General features: G+C 39.8%; 1 protein-coding gene across 5 annotated transcripts in view; it reads right to left on the minus strand.

Annotated features, from left to right (window-relative positions):
- Positions 1 to 328: 328 nt before the first annotated feature.
- The window catches only part of STAU2 (staufen double-stranded RNA binding protein 2), a 170,740-nt gene continuing 145,260 nt past the window's right edge, over positions 329 to 25,808 (minus strand). For all 5 annotated transcript variants that reach the window (XM_074577279.1, XM_074577282.1, XM_074577283.1 and 2 more), the window contains 2 exons: positions 2,294 to 2,382; positions 329 to 1,442 (listed from right to left, as the gene is read on the minus strand). In XM_074577279.1, the coding sequence (XP_074433380.1) occupies positions 1,349 to 1,442; positions 2,294 to 2,382 (183 nt within the window). In that variant the 3' untranslated portion in view covers positions 329 to 1,348. The remainder of the gene's footprint in view (positions 1,443 to 2,293; positions 2,383 to 25,808) is intronic.

The following is a 25,808-nucleotide window of genomic DNA, read 5'->3' on the forward strand; positions in this document are numbered from 1 at the left end:
GTCACTTGGGTTGTGATCCCCGGTTTACATGCTTCTAACATCTTGTGCAACGTTGTCGTGACTGTTATGCAGTTGGTAGAAGCTTTATGCGTTTGTTGCATTAGGTTTACATAAAATAAAATATCTGTATTGTGGATAAATAAATGACTTAAATTCCAGGATGACTGGTCTAATGCAGTAAGGTTGTAGAAGGTGGTGGCATGGGGGAAGGTAGGTTGGACCCTGGCTTTGGCGTGGTAGCCAGTCATTTGTTAGTTTGTAATTGGGTTTTTTTCACTTCATTCTCTTAGCTGTCTACCTGTGAATGATAAAGAAAGAGACGACACTGTCATTGTACACATGAACTGATGTGGTTTTACTGCATTTGGCCACACACTTAAAAGAAATAGGCTGGTACAGAGCAGCCACATCCCTGCTGCCGCTCCTTTCACAAAAGAATGATCTTTACATCAACAGTCTTCCATCCTTGGCTTGATAACGTTGCAGTCCTACCTTTTGCTCTTGGTCCGAATGCAGAGATTAAAAACACTCAGTTGATGCAAACGGTGGGTTGATACAACACACAGAATGGGGTGTAGATGTGCTTCACACAACAGAGAGCAGAATTGAAGGGGAAAATGTTGCTTGGAGGCAAGACGCCTCTTTAATTGATTATGGCAAGGAAAATCAATACCATATCTGCTTTTTTCCTGGAGTATATCGAGACTGATCATAACTAACATCTGTTCATGTTAAGCAAATACTTGTCATGATTTAAACTTCTGTTTGCATACAACTCTGAGTAGTGCATCTTAAAGTCATACATATTCATATAGAATGAAGAATGCATAATGTCTGCATAAAAAGATAAGCTGTATGACTATATATGAAGACAACAACTACAATTCTCACCGCACTGTCATTGGTTAATTTTAAAATATTCAAGCATTATTTAAAAAACAGTAAGCTGAACTTAAAACTACACTACGAAAAAATTGTATAACTGAACCAATGCTGACTTGTTTTCCTCCATATTAATCAATTTTAAAGTTTCCCTTTTTTTTTTTTCCCTAACACTTTTTGTTAATTAGTTGTTATTTTAACCTCCAGTAACATGATCAGACTTCTTCTGCCTCTGGGCAATTGAGTTATGCTCTGATCTCGAGTTCTAAGGGAAATGTTCAATTTTGTTTTTTTCCACAGTTGAGTAAACAGTACCGTGTATACTATCTCCTGTGTTAGAATAGTGTTGTCTTCACATAAGACTCAAATAATGGTATTAGTCATTCATTTCCTTGTACACATACACCCTATTGCGTGTTGACAGGTTTATAAGGATGCAGTGGCAGCCGTGGGTGCTGGGAAGCTCCTAGACGACAGCCTTTGAATCCTTGCAGTCCTGAGCAATGGTGCCTGAGTTAGTCTGTTTATTGTCTGCTTTCTCTCCCAGATGCTTGACTTGTCTGAAAGATTAATACATTAACAAGAGTGGTAAGGTCCAGGGTTGCACATCTTTAAGACATGTTTATTAGCAGATGGCACATGAGATTCAAAGGTCACCGTGGAAGGTAACATTTTAAAGTGAAACAACAATATTTATGTTCAAATACTATGCTGATGAGATCATATGGAAAAATGTTTCTGATTAAATTAGCTTATAAATAGCCACAATTTATCTATTGAAAATTCCAAATGCCACTTTTAGTCTTCTTTCTTTTATTCTATTACTTCCTAATTTATTTAGTAACACAAGACTACCTTCTTTCGTAAACAGACTAGCAGCTGGAAAAAAAAAGCTATACTGGACAGACAATCCCACTTTCTTAAATAATTGAAAATCCAGTGTGAAACCTGGTTCTATTGTCTACTACTTAAAGGTCATAGTCCACATAAGAGTTTTTTAAGACCTGAAAGAAATTTTAACTTTTAAATTCTCTAGGGTAAAATTCATCTTGCAGACATAAGGACTTATTGGCAGATAGCTATCCTTATTTACAGGCAATATCATGTGCGACAACACGTTTGACAAAAATCACGTTATGCTACTTACCCAGAATCCATACAATGGAAAGAAAATCCTTTTCTTTAGGCTTCCCATAGGAGGACTGACTGTCTCATAGCTCATTAGTAATTATTATTAGTAATGCTAAACCTGGTATCTTGTTTATCCTCTCAAGTTGTCACAAACTGTACGTAAATTCCAGAGGAAATAGTTTTGCACGGGTTTAAAAGGGCAACTAAGCTCTTTAATTAACATTTCTTATCTGCCACGCCACACAGGCATTAAAATGCAGAGGATTTAAACGGTACTTACTTTTCATGTGATCCGTTTTCAACTTTCATAGCCCCTTCCACTGGATCCAGTCCTTGTTCTGAAAACTGTTTCAAGGCACTTAACGCTGCCTAAAGAAAAAATGAGTTGTCAAAAAAACCCTCTGACACAACTGTATTAACACCAAATGAAGGAAGGAATGTATTTTGATATTCTAGATTTAAATAATTTCCCATATATTGAAGCCATTTAGGCTACAGAGCTAACAGAGTGGGTACGTGACAGCTGGTAAACGGCTCTGCTTGTGCGCAGGTTTGAGAGTATCTTCTTCTTCCTGGGTATATGAGTGACTTCCATTTGTGTTAATGCAAGCTTCATCACCTACATGAAGAACATGATATACTTTTAGGATTCTTGCTTCTCTGGCCTGTAAAGTCCCTCCAGCTTCCCCATGTGCTTTCTTAGATCCCACGCTTTCTGGAGCTCCTATGGATAAACTCTTGTCTTGTAGATGATGGCAGAAGGTGTGAACAATGAGAAGGGGGTCAGCAGGACACTACTGACACTCTGGGGCTGGATCTCGAACCACGCAGCAGACTGATGTCTTATGCACAGGTAACGAAGTGTGCTAAACAGGGTGAGCCAGTATGGGACGATTATGAAGCATCAGCAACAGAAGAACGATCAATTTTCAGCGGACATTTTTCTGTGCAAGTGCATTCTTTACTGACCAGCTCGTCTCTCATCTTCGTGAGTCCCGCTTTAGGACTCAAAATTGTTCTTCTCTCCCCCCCTAACTGCTTTGGCAAAAGACAAATGATTTTTTGTAATTAATTTAGCAAAGGTTGATTATGAAACTCTCAGACACCACGTGGCTGACTTTGAAAACACACCCAGCACAATAAAAATGTTGAGGTCAGTTCAGTCTTGAAGGTGAAATGTAAAGCAGAACTGAAAAACGGGTTTTTCTCATTAATCACTCCCATCTAAGATGCATTCAGAACTAATCACAGGGGAGAAAAAGGTAACTCTTCACAGGGACTGTCACCTAAGGTAACACCTCAAACACTGGAACTGACTGCAGGCCCTACAGCACTGTTCTGCACTGTCAGGCAACAACTGCTGTTTAGAAAATTGGAAGTTGCTCTCTTGTTGATTGTTGGCACAGAAAGAATCCATGTGTCTATCTTCACTTCCCGTTCCTCTCGGAGAGCAGGGATTCTGCCCGGAACAGGAGCTGCCATTGTAATGAAGTACTAGATTTGCTCTCATACTAATTCTTTGCCTGGATTCTCTCAACAGCTCCTTCCCGTGAAAGGTATGTTTATACAACTTAAATATTATTAGACAATGTGTATTTTGGTGAGATGAATAACAGCACAAAAATTGCCAGGCTGCCCTAAAGTGAAAGACCATGTATCTCAGATTTGTCTATAGTAATGACTAGCTGATAAAGCTTCAGATGGCTGTACAAGGTACTCCCACCCATAATGCATGAAGGTGGAATCTTTCTAGTCAGTGAAGTTTTATGGTGGGTTTTTTTTTTCCCCTAGCAAATAAATAAAAACCTAAACATTTTCTAAAGTGTCTTGGTAAACCTCAGATTATCACTGTTACTTACCCATCCACTCTACCTTTACCACGTGTTCTGGGGCCCTTGTTAGCTGACAGCTAACCTGCTCTCTACTTGCTCCTTCTTCCCATCCACTGACATAATTTCTTCTGCTTAAAATCTCTGCTGCCCACATCTTTCTTTTTATCCTTTTTCCATGCTATGGCGAAGGGCTGAGCCTCAGCTTCACCTCAGTAACAACTTCTCCCATTACAGGATCTTTCACTTTTATCACCCGTTGGGTTCCCCAGTGAATGGATTCTCCCTTTCCTCATTTCTTCTGGTTTTCCTGACATTTTGATATATTTGCATTTTTTATAAGACAGCTCTTTCTTTACCACTTCATAGTGTTCCTTGCAGTTTCAGACGTGCATTTTCAAATCCTATAAGCTCTACTCGCTATCTGCCTTTGCATCCTCAATCTTGACTGCACAGCAAAATCACTGTTTGTTCCACCCGAATAGTTCCTCTGGCGGCAACAAGGGTTTTCATCTACTCTCCTCTCAACTCCTCTGTTTGTCCCAGTAATCCAACACATTTCTTCATGTCAGATTCTCTCTTATCCTCCTCTCCCTGGCGTCCTTTTCATCACAATGCAAGCACTACTCATCAGGTGAGGAAGGGGAGTGATTTGGGCTGCTGTGCTGCCTTGCACAGGACTGCTCCTCTATTGTACTTTAGCTCGTCATGGGTTAACAACTATGAGAATCAAACAATTCGATGGGTAGGGTTTGGCACACAAGAATCTCCTGTCTTCTCATATCCATTTTTCCTGAGGCACATTAGCAAAACAATCAGGATCTCCCTTCTTCTTATGTACGGTCATCTAAAAACCATTACCAGGTAGCACTGCTAGGAGAGGAGGAAGCTGAGACATCTGCTCCTCCTACACTGTTTAATTGCTACGTCATCTGTTTTTGAACCCACATTGTTTACTTTGTTATATCCATTCTTAGCTTCCGGGTCTGATGTGTGAATTGTAAACTTGTTGTGGAAGAACTGTTTGTTCAGGTTATTTGTTTGTACAGTGACTTGGATGAAAAGGCTCTGATCGTAGCTGGTAAGGAGTAGAGCCAAGCAATGTTTCATTCAAGATTAGATCACAGGTTGATCTTATGATATGCAGAACAGTCTGATCTTGCTCAGTGGTCACTGAAATCTCCATATCATCAAGAGATTAATTAGGCCAACGCAAACTTCCTAATTCCTTTCAAGAATTGCTCTGAATATGAGTACATCTGTTACTTACTACTGTTTTACTCATAGAACTGGCTATTGCAAGGCATACCACATAAATTACACAGCAGCTTTCAGGGTTGCTTTCCAGAGAAACTGCTTTGGAACTTCGTGGAGGAATATTGGCTGCTATCTCAATAGAAACAGATCACAAGGGCATCTCTTCTAACAGCAAGGGAAGAAGTACTACACTATAAAATAATGAATTATTTGCCTGTAAGCATGGGTCATTACTATATGGGTGTCAAGGAAGTAAATATGGAACAATTAGAGGAAAATAAATTGAAGGTATGATTCAAAGTGTTTAATGTTAAGCATGTTTAATACCAACACAACATCCGAATCCTAATGCTTGTGATGTGGTGCAGTCTCATTTCTTCATCTCACCCTTCTTCAAATCATGCCCTTCCCAAACTGAAATGTGATATAAAAGATAAGATCTCAGATCTAATGTATTTCTGAAACCAAATATCAGAGGGGGAAAGCGGCAGGAAAGCAGCCCTGTATCTGTATCCTTGATCTTCCAAGCAGAGGTGTCAGGGTGTTTGCGTGAGCACCATTGAAGAGCCAGAGCTTTACACCATCCCTCATTGCTAGGCTTCTCACCTTTGTTGCTCTTGGAAGCCGACGATCTCTTCAAAAGCTCATGCTTCTCACTACCAAGTCCATGCTCCCCCATCTTCTGCCTCAATCCCACATCTTTCCCAAGCCACTCCAGTGCAGCTGTTCTTCCCCTACCTACTATCCATCCCAGAGCTCTGTCTTCTCTTACAGCAGAGGCAACGATCACCTCTACTTCTTCACAAATCTCCACCAACCCAGACCCCTACTTTTTCCTGCTCCTAAATGCTCTCCTACCCAGGACCCCCAGCTTCTCCCAGCTCCCAGAGCTAAACTTTCCTTCCCGAAGTCCTCCCAACCTCCTACACCTCACAGTCCCTCTTTATCTTCCAGTTCCCTAACGTGTTCCAGTTTTGTATGAGATCTGATTTCTTTTTCACGGAACCATGTCTCTCTCTCCATAAGATACCAATGAGGGAAGCCTAACTACTTATATCCCAACTTTTGCAACAACATTTGAATTTTGGGAAAGTTTCTTTCCTTTTTAAAATGTCGATTCATGGGATGTGACTGAAGGGCAGTAGATGAATGGTAGAGAGAGCCTTGCAGTGTCTTAACCTCCCCTCCCCCTTTTCATTCTCCCACAGGCTGGTTACATTTGCAAGGATCAGCAAAGCTGAGAGAAGCTGGTAAGTAAACAATACTTTGGACCTTAATAGATGTCCTTAATGTTTCTCTTCTCCCCATCATACCCTTAGACAGACATGAAGACGCTGGATTCAGGAAGGAAGCTGGTAGCTGAGAGGCTGTGACCTGAATAGTCAGCAGAGTGACACAGAGCCCAAGTAGTCTGCAGCGAAGAAGAGTTACAAGCAGACACCAGGCTAATTTAATCCATGATTCAATTCTATTAGTCCCAACAGATTTACACCACTTGGCTTAAATATAACTTGTGAATGGCAGATAACTTAGGTTAAATGAAAAGGAAAGGAAAGAATGGAACATTTGACAGTGAATCTGGTGAACAATTTCCTCTTTTAAAGGCTCAACACTTCCTTCCATTGATATTTTTCTTACAATAGAGCATCTGCACAGATATAGAGAATTTTTTCTCTCCCCCAGAAGATTTTACAACTGTTTTGTGAGTGAAGCCCCATAGGTTACAGAACAGATGTCCTTACACATTTCTTGTATCACTTGTTTTCTGTGTAGCTACAACAGTGCCAAAAATACGATGCCAACAGGATGCACCGCACTGCTAGCTGTTTGTCTTGGCTGCCATTTCCATTATTAGTATGTGTGTGTATCAGGATGGGGATGGATGTTTCCAGTCATTTTTTAGCTTTCCTCAAGTCAACTGGCAATTAGTAAATAGAATTGAAACTTGCGAATATTCTTCCTGTTTCTCACTCTAGGGATTAAGCGTCTTATAATGACAAGCTAGTAACATTAGATCATTCTTTTAGCAAGAACAGCCGACAGGCACTGTACTAGCCCATGTGCATTTAAGACCACATCCTCACGATAAATTTTTCACATGTTTGTTTTAGCACAGCATGTGGTTTTTGTTTTTCCTCTTAAATCTATATTACATTACAGATTATTCCATGAAGCTGAAAACTGTAAAAGTTTGTTGTTCTCTGTGGCCCTTCCAGTTGACTTTACCAAGGAGGTCTAAGACAATCCTAATAAACACACTGCTTGATACTGTTAGTTTACTGGTGATATGTCCCCTAACATCAGTTTTCTAAGTACATAGAAAAACATACTCAGCTTGGCCTTATTCAGTGTTTTCTGAAGACGTAAAATTATGGGCAGAAATAGTTACGCTGCAAAAGTGAATTAAGTCAGGGTCCAGAGTAGGTCACGAAGGACAAGATTTTACTGTCTTTAGTAGCTGGGTCTTACTTCAAGGTTGAGTTTGCAGAGTCAAATGACTCATTGTGGTCGTACTGCCTGTAGTCACATGCCATATACATGAACAAGGCTCGGGCTGTGCCCAAGTTTAGGCTTGAGAAAATGCTTGCATGTCAGGTTAAAATGTTAGACAGCTCTAACTCTAGTCCGCAGTTTCACTGGCAAGCCAGAAGCCCAGACAACGGCAGAGTTAATGCACAAACAAAACTGGTAGCCAGTGTATTTACAAACAATCAATGTTCATTTGTTTTCTAAGCCAAGGGAAAAAATGCCCCCCAAATCAGGGAGGTTCTTTCCCTCTCCCTGACAATTGAGGCCTCAAAAGGCAACATCATCTGTGCAATAACATTGCAGCAAAGCTGTCTGCATCAGTAATGAGATGCACTTCATGACTTTTTAATATGTGGATTTAAATTTCGCATTTAAAGGCTATTGAAAAAACCCCAACAATATCACAGCTGTAGAGGTGAGTCTGAGGACTTAGTGTCCCAAAGCTGAGCAACTATTTAAATTTTTATGTATTCAAAATGATTGTTCTTGGTGATTGTTTTTGCCTTCTCTTGATGAAGAAATTTTTGACCAAGCTACCACCTGCCTTCAATGTGTCCACACCCAAAATTGCATGCATACAGAAACACACAAACGGAAGATATATTTGCTTGTGTAGACTTACATACATACACACAAAGTAGCTAAAATGTGACTTCTTAACATATCCATTTAATTCTCTTGGATTTACCAGGTTGGCTACATGCAGGCTGAACCAAAACTAGGTGATGGGTATTGCAAACAAATCCCTTTTCCCCACAGCTTCTGTTGTAAATGAATTTACTGTATCACAAGCAGTAACTTCTGCTAGTTTTCGCCACTTTCCTCACAATGTGCCGTTCTCCCCAGTTGATTAGATTTCATGTGAACCATTGTTAACATCTGTTTAAAAATTAAATTCAGAAAGGCTTTTCACACTGCACAATGTAAACCTTAATTAAATGACTTTAAGTCCTTTCCTCACACAGTTTATGATATGCATGAAAAACACAGGGTTATAATCTGATTAACTCATGTAGTTTACATGGAAATAGCATTTTCCAAACTGATTAATCTCTGCACAAAGGCACAGTCACCTGATAGGCACTACAATTAAGGCTACTGATCGCACCTGTCAAGAGAAGGAGCTTGGAGGACAGGAGTCCAGTATCTTCAAACAAAGAACGATGATTCATGGATGTAGCTTAGAGCAAGTCCCACGCAGTAGTTAATGCTACCTCCAGGCAACTCATGCAGCCAGCATTTAAATGACACACAATCCACGTACAGCCTGACCTTGCCAGCTTTCTCGGGGTAATCCTAAAGTAAGGATTAACTGTTCTTGAACAATTTTTCCAACGTATTAAGCAGAGCTTCTATCAACAACAGCGTGCATGTCACCTTCTTCCATCTAGTTTTATCAGAGACAAATACTCTTTCCTCCATGTCTTCCAATATTCCAAGAAGTGAATGGAGTGAAAGACGCTATTAAACATGGAATTTTATTTCCACAGGTTTTCATCTTCAACAATCTGCTTAAGTAGACTGCTTGAGTTAACAGTAGAGAGAGAGTCAATTATGCATGGCTTATTTTAGCATGTGAGTCACCACAGTAGAAATCTGACCGCCGTTCCTGGGACTATGCAATAATTCCAGACATAATGCATGGCAAAACATTATCTCAAAGCCCAAGAAAAAGCTGCATGATCATCTGGGTTGAGACAGTTCTCTTGCTTTAATGGCAATTCAAGAGTTTCTATCCACAAAGAGAGAAAACCATACTGAAAAGCACCTAATTTTTAAAACAATTAAAAGGTATGCTTTCATATGAAGAGTATTTGATAAATAATACTGAACTTCAAACTTAATGAATTTAATGCTAATGTTAGAGATTAATCCAGTGTGGAGAGGCTAGTCTGGTTGCCAAGTTTAGGCTGTGTTCTTACTTGTGGGTCGGAATAAAAGAAGAAAGGATTGCTGAAAGATCTGGACTGGACTCAAAGAATAAATGTTCTTAAATCTGTATCTTCTCAGACTCCTCCCTCTTCACATATTCTCAACTGCAGGAGCAACATTTTCAAGAGCTACCAAAATGCTAACTTTTGCCTCTGTGTCAATCTATGCTGGAAATCAGTAAGTTGGCACTTCATGAACATCTTGAAAGAGCTTTCAGGTTCAATGCCAGTGTCTACGGAGGTGTGTCTGTGTCCTCTAATGGTGAAGTGAAGTGCGAAAGTTTGGCCCCAGCATCAGCAGTTAAAATAAGTCCTAATCAAGCCTCTTTTGTCAGATAATTTCAGAATGTTTTCAGTGTATACTCTTCAGTCTTTACTAGTTCTGGTCTAAAAACTTGGAAGTTCTTTTAAAGTAAATTTATTTCTAAATTCAAAACTTCTTATTTTTTCTTCAATTGTTACAATTGAAGGAGCAGAGACAGGAAGAGAATCATGCATCATCACAGCTTACTTATCAACATGGAGAAAAATATTTTAGAATTAAATTTCCAAGAGTTTACACTAAATGTATACAACAGAATTTCACCAGGCAGCAATTAATCTTCAAATTAGTCTGGCTTCTCATTTTGTATGCTCAGACAAAAGCTACTTAACACTAACTTTCCAAAGGAGGTAGACATCTGAGTAATATAGGTGCTTTCAATAATTAGAGGCTTTTAAAGGAGAGCATTTAGATGACAGTTATTGTATGGGTAGGTAGATCATGCAATTGAGACAACACTCAAGCATGGTTGAGAAGCTGCAGACAAAAATTACAGGCGATTTTAAGAAACATGGCCTTAAACCTAAAACTGAAAACAGCAGAATGTATATCCTCAGGCAAAATCCCGCACCAGCAGGGAAGAAAGGCCATGAATCACTGTCTCTTTCATCACTGATGGCTGGAAAATATCCTTGTCAGCTGTGTTCTCAGAACAATTTGGTTTATTTAATTATTTATTTATAGGCATTTCTCCACATCACTGCCATAGATTTGCAAGTCCACTGTCATTAACCCTATCTGTGTTGCAGGGGATTTTGACCTCTTGATTTTAAATACGTGGATTGAGGTTCTCAGCTGTGTAAGAGTTCATGGTGACTTCTAAAATATGCTGCAATAGACAATACTCTTCATCTTCCTGACCTCCACAGTTCCATCCTGTTTTTAACATCACTACCACAGCCTTCACTACATAGCTAGCAGTACATAAACAAGGCAAAGACCATGTCATTCCCGACCAGGGAATGGGCCCTATTATGAGTAGTGTAGGTGCAGTCAGAACTGTTTTAACAAAATGAACAATGTTGTAACATCTAAACTGAGCTGTATCTAAACAAAATATAACCATTTATTCTGTTATTTAAGTAGTTTTTTTAGGCAACTGCTTATGCAGAGTTGTCAAAAAAACGAGTATTAAAATATTTTTATGAATTCTCAAAGTTCCACACCAAAATTGAACAAAGTTCAAACTATCAAGTATTACTCAATGTTTATTTCAACACAGTTACTCTTCCATGTAAAGTAAACTAAACTTGTAAACCACACTCACTAGCGCTTAAATACTTTTCACGTCTACTTGCAAATATCCTTTTCGTCATGAAGTAAAATGGCACTAAGGACCAGAGGTAGTTTTAATATTCCTGTTTTTAAAGAGAAGGAAACCGAAGCGAAGAGAGAGTGCGTGAACACCTAAAGGGTTGGCCCAAGGTCAGGCAATAAAAGCAAGAATCGGTTTTAGTAGTTTACATGCATTTTATCATAGCTCAAGACAGACAGAGGGAGATTCTGAAAAAAGGGTATTTAATGATAGAAAATAAAAGAACAGTCTTCACTGCAGACACAATTTGAATTCAAATGCCTCATTCCTGTCACCATCACCAGCAAGCTATAATTATCCCATTAATGTTAAACACTTTCCATGACATAGCAGAGAAAAAGACTCCCTTTTAAGAGAAGAGGGCAAGTGAGAGCCTCTAACAACTGTTTTGCTGAAATATTCTAGAGAGTACTTTTTTTTCCTCCAATGTTTTACCAAAATGCATTTTTTTCCTTTAAAGCTTGACATGTTTCTATTTCTAAAGACCATACACTTTACTTTAGACATGGGAGTAATTTCCTAAATATCAGATTCCTCGATTTTAGCAATTTTAAAATGAAAGAATGTTTGTTCTCTCATACCAAGACCATTACCTTAGATTTTAAGTGCATGTCAGTCTAAACATGACTAGAAACTTTGGTTTGAAGACAAAAGCAATAGATTACACTTAATGCCACGGACTGCCCATTGGCTTCTTCAAGCAGCACTTTATAGCTGGAACAATGGGGGAGTTTAGGGCTGTAGATTCTTTCATTACAACATCTGTAATGAAGCCCATGTACTAAATTGTATCGTATCTCTGCTTCTGTGTAATTCTACCCCTGTGGCCAACATAGCAGCATTCGGAGAAGGTTACTTCCATCCTCAGAGCCCTAACGACCAAGCCCCCTCTTCGTTCTCCAAGTGTCATTTTACAAGTGTGCATGTACATCCAACAAAGTGCCAAATCTAGATTGACAGCTAAAAGCATTATATTTAGCATATATGGCATGTAATTAGAAATTTGAGTGTTTCCAAAAGGCAAAAGTTTTTGATTCTGATCTCAGAGTATTTTTACACTGCATTAACTGGTATTTTTCTCCTAATTGAAGTTGATTTAAGTGAGATCAGAGTCAGGCCCAAGAGCTACAGGCCGAACTTCTCATCTGAAGTAGTTTGTAATGTAATTTTGTCCTTGCTAACTGTTGATGGCTTGTCCTCATCCCATTTTAACCTACAACCATCAGCTCCTTTAATGGAAGTGTCTATAAAGATCTTCTCTAAAATATGCTTTTCCAGCACACTTAATGTCTTTTAATGTCTTTCCAATTAAATCCAGATGTGAAAAGCTTAAGGAACAGTTCTCAGGACTGAAAAAGATTACATAAATCTTGCAGCTGACAGAGATCCCACTGAGCTCAGTTGGGGAAACTCACAGAGGACTTCTTGTGGGCCAGAAAAGCTGCTGGGTATAAAGACAGATGTGTATACTCCTATTAAAAAAATTTAAATAAAAACTGACTCCTACAATGAGGTATCCACAATTATCAGGGACATTACTAACTCAATCCCTCAATGTGCTGAGCACATCCTGTGCGGTACAGATTTCCCTCATCTTTTCGGGAAGTTTATCAGAGTTGAAGGGGGTCACATCTGTTCGGGAAAGAGCCCTTCACCTTTCAGGATTTCAGCTCTTAAACCAGTCTAGGGGCTGATTCTGGAAAATGCTGTCTGTCTTGGTCTTGTACTGCTATCAACAGGGAGATAATGTACTCGGCAAAGCGAGACTCTGAATTTCTGCCCTCTCTCCTTTACCTCCTCCATAATCAGGTTAGCAGACTAAGTTGTGGTTTCATTACAGAAGAGTCCCCAAATGTGCTATTAATTATAAATTCTTACCAATCTGATGGGAAACTGGGCATTCCTAGTAGCTGACTACCACTGCTGGGCAAGTGCTGTTTGTGCAGCTGTCAATTTGGGGGTTGTTTTGCTGTAATCACTTGTACACTCGCAGGATTTTTTTAATTTTTATTTTAACAACAGTAGATCATCTAATTTAGCCCCTCCCAAACGGTTTGTAAATGTGGGCTCTTTCAGAGAGACAGGAAACAACTCCCCCACCCCACCCCTCAACCCCCAGCTTGTGTTAAAGAAAGTTTCTAGAAAACTGCCCAACACCAACAGCTTAAATACCTTCCTACCCTCTTGCTACTTACTTCTTTTTTTTCAAAACTGGTAAATTATCCAGGCAGATCAACGACTTTTAAAGAGTTACATCCTCATGTGACACAAGAAAGAAAAAAGGAAAAATGTTCCAGGATAGAAGAAAAACCCATTTCTAAATGAAGATGAAGTTTGAATCCACGTTCATTAGTGGCAGGAACTTCAGTAGAGACATTCTGGATAGTGTTACTTAATTTCATTTTTGTAATGCCCGTAAAAAGGTTTTAGCATGGTTTGGTGTCACGAGTGAGTGCATGGAAATGTGAAACTAGATACCTGAATTAAATCTTACGTACTCAAGTACAGCAATAAGTGATCACGTATGGCATTTGGACAATAGCACAGGCCTAACACTGAAAGCAGTAGGCTCCTAAACACACACACAAGAGCTCTTGAAGATAAAATTCCTCCGATTCTCAACTTGCTTTCTTTTCCACAATGGCCAGCACTTTTCAGACTATCACTCCTGCAGGGCTGAAGGCTGGATCTGACTCCCACCAAAATCGGTGCTTCATGACCATCACTCAGGAGACACGAGGAATGCCCTTCCCTTGGAATGAGCCGCTGTCTCCTCGAGGATCCCACTCTTGGCTAGCTCAGTGAATGAGCTCAAATCTCCTGTGCTTTGCTGCCAGGGACCACCAGGCCAGCTCTGATTTATAGCTTTTTCTTTGCAGTTTTATGATACAAGAATGTTCAGTTGTAATTACAACAGCATTTTGTTGGCTCCCTGCCTTCACTTGGGTATGTACAACACCATATCCTTCATTCCAGCCTTTTTATGTCAAGACTCAAAATTTGAGAAGAAAAGTGCATCAGAAGTATTATGAAGATGCTGCAGATCTTGCTACTCCTCAAAGAGGGGACTCATATATATCTACTGGGGGGGGACATATGACCAGCTGGATAGGACACTGACCTAGGAGTCAGAAGAGCTGGTCAAATTTCTTTCTCAGAAATACACTAAATCAAGAAACAAATCTTTTTATGAGAATATGTCAGTTTTGAGAAAAGATTTTCTAGGTCCAGGACAGACCATCCAATCAAAATATCACAGACGAACACAACACATAGCCACTGGGCTAATGACTGTGCTTGCTGTGGCACATTCATAGTTGCTCATTCTTTTGTGTGCAAAAATTTCAGGAGGTCTCTAGTTCATTTCAAATTGAATGAAAATACTTGAACTCTTGATGTGTTTTGTAGGATAAAAACATCTTTTTCATTCAAAAGACGGTGACTGTGACAGTAATGTGCTGTGTGACCTTGAAGAACCACTTTAGCTCAGTATTTTCCAGACATATACTTAGCTCCTGACTTTGAGACCATCAAGTAGTACATTTCCACCACCTGTGGTGTAAATTTGATTTTGTCATTCTCAGTAGAGGTATGCACTTCTTCAGAGGAAATTCCAGGTATTTTAGATACCATTTAATAGTTAACCATCAAACAATTTCCAGATCTTTTAAACAAAGAATTCTTCTGTGCTAGCTTTATTTATAGAGCCATATATGTCCCATTTAAAGTGGCTGTGATTAAGAAGAAACACTGAGCTTAAATTTTTCTACAAAATGAGAAAAGCTTAAAGCCAATAAACTCTATCTAGGATTTTAGCTGGGAGATGAAATAAAGGGCACATTTGTTCCTGGTCACTGAATTTTTAACCTGGGTCTGTTGCTCCTGCTGTTAAGCTCCTATACATTCCTTACTAGCCCGTAGTGTCCAGCAATCCTGGCTCTCACTGTTTGGAATTAGAGGGGAACTGCAAAATAAAACCACTTTCTGGGGAGAGCTAGTGTATGGCGAGTGCCACATATTCTCACAGAATGCAGGAACTGAAAAGGTTAATATTTTAAAAGAGGACTTCTTCCACAGGTTTTTAAAAATTTTAGATTAGATGTATAAATTCCAACTTACTATTTGGATCTGAGGATTCTGACAATATCTGGAAAACCTGGAAGATGCTGCTGAATCTGGTGGATAAAATGCAAGCTGTACTTTGTCTAGCCCTTGAGTACAGGAGAGGAGAGGTTGAGCCTTACACTTGGACTCAGCTTTTTGTCTCAGGTATGAGAATACCTTTCAAGTGCCCCAGAGTTTGCCTTTATTATACAGCAAGGAGGAAAGAAAAACCTCTGGTTTTCTAGCAAGAAAATAAAGCTATAGTATTTCTGCCCCCTCTATCACTTTCAGGGTTATATTCCTTTTTTTTTTTTAAGTAAAATATTTGTAACCTGTCTTTTTGAAACACAGGAGTAGTATCATGACTTCATTGCTTCTCCTTTTACCTCAAAATCCTATGAGGGTACTTGAGTATTTCCTAAAGGTGAAATAAAAAACTAATCTGCCGTCAGTGACTCATCACTCCAGTGATCAAGTTAAATGACAGCATTGCAGAAAACTCTAGTAATACATATTTTTCCCCTGCCTAGTCCACTGCTGCTATTTTACATACAAATTCAACCATTTCTTTAGCAAATGCATCTTGAGGTGAAGGATTAGTCTTCATCTAAAATCTATACCAGCCACCTTCCTATTAATTTTGTGAAGTGGTAGATGTACTTTTTATTGCATTATTTTATATTTTCCACTGCTTGCAGCTCCCCTTTTTAATGGAAAGGCCAAATCTACCCACAGATTCAGCTTCTACTACCATTTGTATATTGATTTAAGTAGGAACTGTCTGTGTGCACCTGGATTTGCTCTACAGTCATTAACCCCTACTTCTGGCTGCTACTGCGATGCAGGTAGAAAGATAAAAAGAGTACTAATGATTTGGTATGGATCGGGCACCATGAATACTGTCCTACATGCTTCTCTGGTAAGAAGGGTATACCTTGGGAACTATGTAGCTCAAAAAGTGCTTAAAGAGACATGTTAACAAGCAGGAACCAGATTTCCTCAAGAACTCTGACTTCTTAAACTCAGGAACTTCTCCAACTGGCAGCTCAGCAATGCAGATTAGACACTCCTTGACTCTGATTAACTGAGCTCTGCAACTATGGACCTGGTTTTCCTCCATTTACAGTTACAGTCAAAAATATAGATATATGTTCAACAATTTTACTGAACAGCTGGCTTTTAGTCTGGAAGATCTGCTAACGGCTATTTTATCATGTCATCCTAGCACCTATTATTAAAATCCATTAACCACAGCTGTCAAAAGAGCTTATTCAAAATCTTGCTAGTTACAAAATAACCTGTCAGGGTTAGATTCAATAAATAATTCAGGTGCTTACAAATTAGGCACTGTAAGAGCAAAGTTTTAAATAGCACATCCCTGGAATAATATCAAAGGTCTAAAGTTAAGTACTCAGTTTCTTTATTCGGTGCTAAGAGGAGAGCCAGGTTTCTCTGAAGAACAACCTAAGCTACATGCTGACTAAGGAGCTACCTGCAGGCAATGAGGTACTTCAAGCCCAGAGGCGAACTCCTGTTCCTCTCTGGAGTTCAGCTGCAGAGCCAGGACCACATGCAGAGGACCTGGCAGCTTGGTCAGCTAGTATCTACAGATGCATAATCCACTCCTTAGGACAGCTGGCTCTTCCGGCTCTTCGACAGGCCTGAGCAGAGCTCACTGTTTTCATGGAGAAGATGACCACTCGAGAAGTGGGTGGAGGTGAGACTCCCTTTTTTGACAATGGCACGGATGTGAGAACACTTGTCCGGAGTACAAAAAATACAGATGTTAGATTTCTTAGCTTTAAGCCAACAAACCACACATCCCACCTCCTCGGTGACAATCGAACCTCCAGGATCAGTGACAGGGAAAATTGTGCTGTTGCAGAAAAAATAACTCAACATTCATGGGTCAAGGAAAAGAGCACAGGGAAGAGCCTGACTCCATAGGCTAATGATCACAGCAGTTACTGACCTATCCTGAGGATCACCCCATGCTCCCTACATGATTTTCTTCAGTGGCTTCTTTAACTGGGATGCAATAACAGTCCATCTCGTGCTTCCTCTGTACAATCCTGAGTATTTTAAATTGTTGTTACACAGTGGCTCTGGTTATCTGGGAAGGCAGATAAATAGCAGAACTTGCATTTAGACAGTCTCCTGTGACATGTCGTTATGAATACCTTAAGGCTATGGAAGGAACAGAGTCTGAGTTCACGTTTCCCAAGTAAGTCTATGTTACTGTGCAAAGCACGGAAACCACTACCAACTGCTCCAACCACAGCTAAGAAAAAAAGCCTTCAGGATGATATTTTGTCTAATATTTTCCCATATGAGGCATGTTAATTAATATACAGCTGTATCTTAATAAAAGATTTTATTAAGTTAAATAATAATAATAATAATCCTTCATTACTCAAGCTCTCTTCATGCAAATTACTCCAATGAGCCTGCTCATACATGTAAACTCTATGAGAAGGTTTCCAGGATCAGGCTCCAAGCAGTTCTACTCTGCCGTGATAGAGTAAAACTAAGTTGCTTAAAATCAACACACTCACAACAGAAGCAGAAATACTAATGTAACCTAAATGGCAGTGAGAGCAAAACATTATGCCCAGCCTCAGTTAGCTCTAAGAATTTAAGACTTTTAGCTGTCACATAAACAATACAATCATAGCACGAAGGAAACGCTAGCTTTTTAAGTCTGCCACCAGAAGCAGAGAAAATAGACACTTATAACCATGCATATTATCCAGCAATATTCTCCAAGCACAAATAAGACCTAACTGAAACCATGCTTGAGATAACTGTCACACTATCAAGTTACAATAAAGAGAGGAGGAGATCAGACTTATTCTTTCCTTCACAATGAAATCAGTATAAACAAATCATATAATGTTTGGACACCAAACTCCTGAAACAAAGAAGCCTAGAAAATCTCTTAAAACCACCCACAGACTCCGCATGCTGGCCTGTGATTATACAACTGGAGAAGATCATCCAAACTGCGATGTAAACCAATGTCAGTCTGCAAATGATAGTACTACAATGGTTCTAACAAAAAATAAAGCAAGTCCCTGGAACAGCCATCAATGAGGAATAGTTTAATGTTTATCTAACCATTTTCCCCCTAAATGAGGAATACTTTTTTAAAAACTTAATCCCCATACTGACGATAATAGCTCTCTTGTGTGTCTTTACTAAACTGCAACACATATTCAGCTAAACAAAAATGAGCCTGGGACCAACAGTAAAAGAGAAGGCTTCCTAATGCACCCCAGTGCCTATTGCATTTCAACCTGCTCCACTATGAAACCCATTTTGCCCTCATTATTTGTTATGTGTGAATATTCACCCTCATTTTTTAGAAATACTTATGCCAAACAGCATATCTCTTTCTCCTATGGACTACACACAAAAAGAGAAGCTCAAATGCTGAAATTTTTTAGTTCTTTCAGGAAAATGCAGTGTTTCTGTAGATCACAATCCTAGGGCAGAACTGTAGTTTTCCTCCTTGCCTGGAAGCCAGAAGCAAATTATTCTAGATCTGAAAAGCCACACGCCTGTCTTGAAGAGACGTGAAAGAGTATGGCCAACTCTCTGTCTATAGATACCATCTTGAAAGCATAAACCAATGCGTACTTCTTAGGTGAGGCTTTACAAGAGCAACTCACAAAACAATATTAAGGACTCTAAAGCACTGGACTAACCCAGTTGCCCTGAAGGTGGGGTCTATGAGCTATCCATTTTTTGGCCTATTTCCACTCAATTTAAGATCCTAAAGGCTGAGAAATATTTTACTCAGATCAGAAGTTAATGATATGATACAATCGCTTTCCCTTTCACAAATGCTGTGAAAAGCTGTGGCATTTCTTTCTTTCTAGCTATGCCATAGAGGTATTTGATCATTCATACATGCACTTAGTAAAGAAACTTACTTCATTAAAATCAACTGCCTCTGCAAATTGGTGAATAATTTATATTTCCCTAACATTAATTTAATTCTTGTCTTTAAGCCACAATCGACTGAACTGTAACTTAGTATCAACAATGGGTATTAATCATACAAAAGAAAACAAAAGCAGCAGTAATGATCTGACAAAGCTTGTTAGTCTTCTCCAGTAAGGGTGCAACAATTAACAATACATTGAATGAATATCAATCATTCAAATGCAGTAAAAAAAAAAATCTCTATATAAATAAAAGAAATGAAGAACGGTAGCTGACAAAAACTCAACAATCCTGGGCAGGGGGTGGGGGATGGTTAGGAACCTAGTCATTATTGCACTTAACAGACTGTGAAATAACAATTTAATTATTAAGAAGATGGCGGGGGGGATTGTGTTAAAATGAATAAATTGTCATTCTTAAGAAAGTATCTTCTGCAGTACTTACACAAAGGCTCTTCCCTCATACAGCCATATATGCTTCTTATACTGCTATATTACTAACACTTGATCTTTTCTAGCTATTATTTACAGTGTCGTGCCTGGCTAAAAGCTGCGCTACTGGCATCAGCGTTACCATCAGTTACACTTTGAGTTAACAACACACTTACTTACACGTGAACAGTGCTTTGCAGGCAAAATAAGAAAAAGAAGTCTTAGCTGCTCTTCGTGATCACTAGTTCTCTTGTGTTTTATCTATTGCAGTGACTTCATCAAAGCTGGTCATAAGTGAAGAGCTACAGCTAAACAATTTTCCCCAACATTTTGATGTGATTTTCAATATGCAATTTTAATTTATAATGTTTACAATTAGAATATAAATTATTTTGAATACTAAAGGCAAAACACAAAAGTGAAAAAAAAAAAAATGTATTTTTTAAGTTGCATGTTCAATCCAAATGTAATTCCCAGCCTTCACCGGGGTAGGGCCAGGAAGGCCTTTTCAATAAACCGTCAGAATTGCATGCCGGTATTTTTTGTATCGTAGTTACAAGTTCACAATGTACACTGCGTATTTTAATAAACAACATGCTTACTTTGCTAATAATTTCTAAAAAGAGCAAACCCCTCCTTATAACAGCTGCAGCGGCCCAGATGCCGCGAAAGCAGAATGCCTTTGCTATGCAGGGGAGGGGCAGGGCTCCCCTGGGCGCAGGCACGGGGGGGTCCCAGCCAGCACCAGCCTTGCACAAGCACATCGTGCCCGAGGAGGGTTTGGCCATGGGAGAGGGCAAGAGCATGTGCAGAGCTTGGTTTAATGAATAAAACATGGAATTAATTGATTTGTTGCTGCACAGGTGGCAAAGGAGTTTCAGACCTGGCTTGCTGAGCGGAAAACAGCAGCTCCAGCCCCGTGCCTCCGCCTCCCCGTTGCACCTCAGTCTTGCACCTCAGCCGCCCAGTTTTTCTGATTTGGCAACAGGATCAAGCTCTAGCCTTGAAAAAATGACTCCATGAAGAATACGATGTGCACATGCCAAATAACAACTTACCGAGTAGTCAGAGTCGATTGTTTCTGATGGACAGCAAGGTTTGGCAGGCAGAGGAGCTTGTGGGAAGATAACATTTTCTATTGTTGTCTCTACAAAGCTCTTAATACACTGTTAGACTGAAAAGAGCAAGCAACAGAAGCACTGATTTCTCCTGGAAAACAGCAAAGGTTCTTCCTTGGAAAGCATCGTGGAAGGTCCTACCTGGAAGTACTAGAAATGCAAACCCTCCGCTTTCCCAGGGAAGTGGCAGCACAGAGCTCCATGCCTCCTCCCGAGATTATTACTCTCTCTTTGCCTCACTCATGTATTTCACCAGTTTCCCCTCGGCAGTGAAAAATCAGTCACCGTGCCCATTTTACACTTGCGCTGTTTCAGTCTGTGGGTTGCCTTGGCTGATAGGGTGGATGCTATCCCTGGGCATCCAAAGAGCTAAGCACGAGGTCTAATGGAAATGGAAGGAACAGGTTTTTGCCTCTAACATCCCATAACAAGAAAAGGGTAAGCAGAAGATGAGGTGAGGCTTGAGATCAGACAGAAACTGATCTGTGATTCTCACGATGCAAATGAGGGACTTAGTCACGCAGTTTTTCTCTTTGGAGAATGCTACCAGGCAGGAGCAACTTGACAGCTGCACTCTCATAATAGCCAGTTTGGATTCCTGTATACTCCTCAGTCCTGTACATTGTTTTATTACTTTGCATTTCGATGTAGAAACCTCCATGCACCTGCACTACACGGCATTAAGCCCTGTATCTACTAAATCTGCCAACACAGAAGCCAATGCAGCCGGTGGAATTATTTGATGTGGTCACTCACTACAAAGTGAAAGCACAAAATTCTTTCAACCCCACCACTGCGGAAACAACTGTCGCGTTTTACTGATCTGGGCAGGACCCAAGCGAGTAAGGGCAATTTGCGGCACACTTGAAAAATAAGTTATTTTTGAAACAAAGAAACAAAGTTCCTTTGTTCAGTTTTAACATGTTTCTTGGCTTGTATTACCCACTTCTCCCTTTCCCATTCCCAAGGAAGGTTCCATTAATCATCCCTCTAATGGAAACACTTGTGTCTGATCACTGAGCAGTGGACACAGGCATAGTCCTGGGCATGCACTGAACAAGAAGCCCAAGGGAAGCCTAGCTGAAAAGTTTGGGAAAGCAAGGATGCCTTTTTAAAATAAACTTTGGAGAGGTCAGCAGGACAGCAAGGGGTCAGCACCAGGCAGCCAGTGGGTGGATGGCACAGGAGAAAGACAACAACACTTGTCATTAATTATATCTGTTGGAATGCTACACATTTTCCCCCCCAAGTGGTAGTACTCCAGACATCCAAGCACAATCTCTCCCACGTCCCACTCGACCCCAGGCAGGGCACATGCCAAGAAGCTTTCATACACTAGAAGCCAAGAAGTAGCTAATACAAGCAGAGGCTAAAGAATTTAAATTGTCCCTTCACTTTCAAACATATTTTTTTTTCTCTAGTTTAAAGCCATCCTCTCATAACTGTCTCCTCTACCAGGGAAATACATATTCTCTTAGAGCTAAGTACGGCTAGATTTCTGTGCTCAGCCTCAAGCTAACAAAACTCTGACTTTCTTTGGAGAGGAATAACTACTGGCAACTGGACTGCTTGGAACAAGAACTCCGCTCCTAAAATCGATCTTGCAAGATCCTAATACCATTTACCACTTACTCAGGTCTAGATTTAGCTGATCTGCAAAGGTGTTTTCTCCTATAAACATTTTTTTTTTTTTTTGCAAAATGCCTGCAAATGCTGGAGTGCATCACTACAGGTGACGCTCTTGCAAAACTTTGAACTATCCCTATTTATAAAGCTAATTGTTTCATAACCAGTAGCATCTTTTATTTTAATAGAATCCCCAATAAACCGTTGATTGGAGAAGAAATGGCAGGCTAGTAATTCACAGATGGATCCATTCTCACTTAACCCTGAACTTTCCAAGGATATAATCAAAGTCCATTGTCTGTTGTGAGCAGAAGGAGACAGGTATCTCTGGAGCATGATTTATCCTATCCTAAATAGATAGGTGGGAATAATCAACCTCTGGAAATACTTCTCTCTGTACTTTCACTATAAAGAAAGCCACAAAACTAGCCCAACCTAGAAGCGTTGTAGGTGTCTGAAAGGTATGCAAGATGTTTTAGTGACTATCTAGTTTATGAGGAAGCTTTGAGTTGTAGAACTACAGCATGGTAGTTATAAATCACGGAACACACCTGTCCATGTTGTGAAAACTTCTGCCCATTTCTGCAGAGTGTCCTGGGATGTCTTAAAATCAGCTTGTGGGGTTCTTTAGTGTATATGGAATGAAAAAGCAGAATGTGGGGGCAGGATCGTGCCGGAGGAGAGTGAGGTGTCCCCTGTACACCACACTGACAGAACTAGACAGAGATAACAGCTTGAGCAAGATCAATCTGGATACGCTAAGCCTTGCTAATTGGTTATTAAGAGGGGAAGAAAAGAAAAGCTTGCACTGGGGCCACTGAAAAACCACTACACTACTCTGTGGCTTAAGAAGAAATTCCCCTACAATGCAGGGAAACCTCCTACCCTAAATCCATCTATTTAAGATTGCAGTAGAAAATAATATATCTTTCTGTAGAGAACAAGGAGATCTTTAGAAAGAGAGAGGTCCTCCAGTAGGTATAAAAACAGACTGTGGCTGTGTTTTCATTTGAACGATGCATCCAACAGGGAATATTCAAACTGAGTATTACTGTCTCTCAGTTCAAGATCGAAGAAGGGCTTTGAACCCACAGCTTCAGAGCCCAAGTTAAGTCACCAAATGTTTTTGAGAGCTTTTATTTAACTGTTTTTCTGTAGTTTTCAAGCTTTCATACAGTCATAAAACATGGCAGAAATAGGCTCACTCTACAAACAGAAAAATATTGTGGAAGGAAACGTATGCTGTGGCAAGGCACAGTACCCACAGGAAAGTATTAATCATTTTTTTTTTACTGAAAAAAGGAAAAACTACCCAATGCTGAAAAAGTAGCAGCAGCGTAAAAGTAACTTGTTAGATGGTTAAAAAACTCCAGAGTGACCCACAGTGTTTGGCACTCAGAGGTCTGTTCTTCAATCCCAGCATTGAACAAGAAAGGTAAGAATAGAGACTAAGTTACACATAAAAATTTAAAAAGCAACCTGTCCTGCCTTCCCCTCAGAAAACAACAGCAAACAAGCCAAATAATGAGCCTGGTTGTGTTGATTTAAACCATTTGCAAAACTGCAGTTTTAAGTTGTGTTTCTATTAACCAGAGACCGGATGCCAGGCTTCCTTTCCTATTTTGAGAAATTCATCATAGCTAGAAACTGCTTCTACAAGAGATGGGGGGACAGGGCTAAAACACAGTGCAAAACCAAATAATTCATTACAAAAAAAAAAACCAAAACCCCCAAAAAACCAAAGAGAAGTGAAAAGAACCGAAGAAGAGAAGAACTCAAGAAAAGAACTCAAAAAAGAACTGACCGAATCATCAGTTTCAAAAAGAAGCACCCTCAGGTAGCAGAATTCGTTCCTCAGATTTCATCTGAGACCTCATTATGAAAGCAAGTTGGCACCACACCCCAGTACACTTCCTTCAATTTAGCTCCTCTCCCTCTTTGAAAATGAGCATTGATTTTCCTGGTCTGCGCTACTTGGACCAGTGACGAAAGTTACGGCATAGTGAGACTTCTGTTCCACAGTTATAAACCACAGCGATTCATCAATTCATAAAGCCAGAAGGGAATCCGAGTTGGTCTAGTCTGTCCTCCTCCATGTCCTACTACAATATTGCTGTCCTTCTGTGCTGACCAGAGAAATCCTATCCTGCTCCACAGAATGTTAGAGACATTTTGCAACTTCTTTCCATGGATAAACGTTTTTTTGCTCAGAACTCATTCTTTGTCATCTGAATTTGCATACCTTCAGATTTTTGCTATTGGTTCTTATGATGTCCTTCTCAGCTAGATTAGAGAGTCCCTTAGGAACCCACAATTTTTTCTTCATAAGTACTTTGACAGAGTCAAGTCAGCTCCCAGTTTTTTCCTTTACACATCACACCAAACAAGCTTTCAAGTCTCTCACCAGAAGGCATTTCCCCCCACTTCCTCCAGCAAATACTTTTTTGTGGCTGTTTTCTGAACTTACCTCAGTGTTTCCATATCCCTTTACAAATGCTGACATCAGGACTTGATGAATTCTTCCAGCATCAGCTTCACCGACGCCACAGACAAGGATATACCTTGTAACTCATATTTACCATTACCCGTGACATTCATGGTCAAGTATTGTAATGGGAACTCTTATTCAGTTGCCCATCTTACACGACCCCCTCATCAGTTACTTACTTTTAGGCTAAAATTCTCCGTTCTGTCAGCATGGCTTTGATCCCTTGTTCCTTGATGAATAATCGTGCAGTTAGCTGTGTCAGGATGGACTTTTGTTGAATCAGCTAGGCTTACCACGCAGTATTCTGCAACTTACCACCATTTAACACTCTGCTGGTCTTTGTGCTACCAGCAAACATTACCCAGAGGTGATTTTATGCTTACTTCCAGACCACTGATGAACACACTGCATATAACCCAAGACTGAAAATTAAAACTGAATTTTGAAGTGTTTATTTCTGTATAGTGTAGAGAAAGAGCAATAGAGTCTATGGTGTACCGGAACAGATTTCTCAGGATAACTCAGGAAATGTTGTATATATAATAAAAATAAAAGGTCGGGTCGCATTTTCTGCCCTAGTCTCCAGTTTTGTGTAAACTAGTGATAGGATTGAAATGGAGATATTTATATGGACCAAGAAGAAACTGCAGGTCAAGTTATCTGATTTCTGTGCAGATTAGGTACGTGGACCCTCCTTTTTGAGCCTAGTACATGGCATGCTAAAATCCATGGCCTTCTCACACTTCCTTGGCAGATTAGGCTTAAGGAATACATATGAGATCAAAGTCTAGAACTCTGTATGTTAGTCTGCTGCATTCTCAACAGAGCGAACAAAGGAGAAAAGAAAAAAAAAGGATACCTAGCTCACAACTTTGTTATAATGTGAGAATAAAGTCG

Source organism: Larus michahellis, chromosome 2 (genome assembly GCF_964199755.1).
Source record: "Larus michahellis chromosome 2, bLarMic1.1, whole genome shotgun sequence".
Taxonomy (NCBI): domain Eukaryota; kingdom Metazoa; phylum Chordata; class Aves; order Charadriiformes; family Laridae; genus Larus; species Larus michahellis.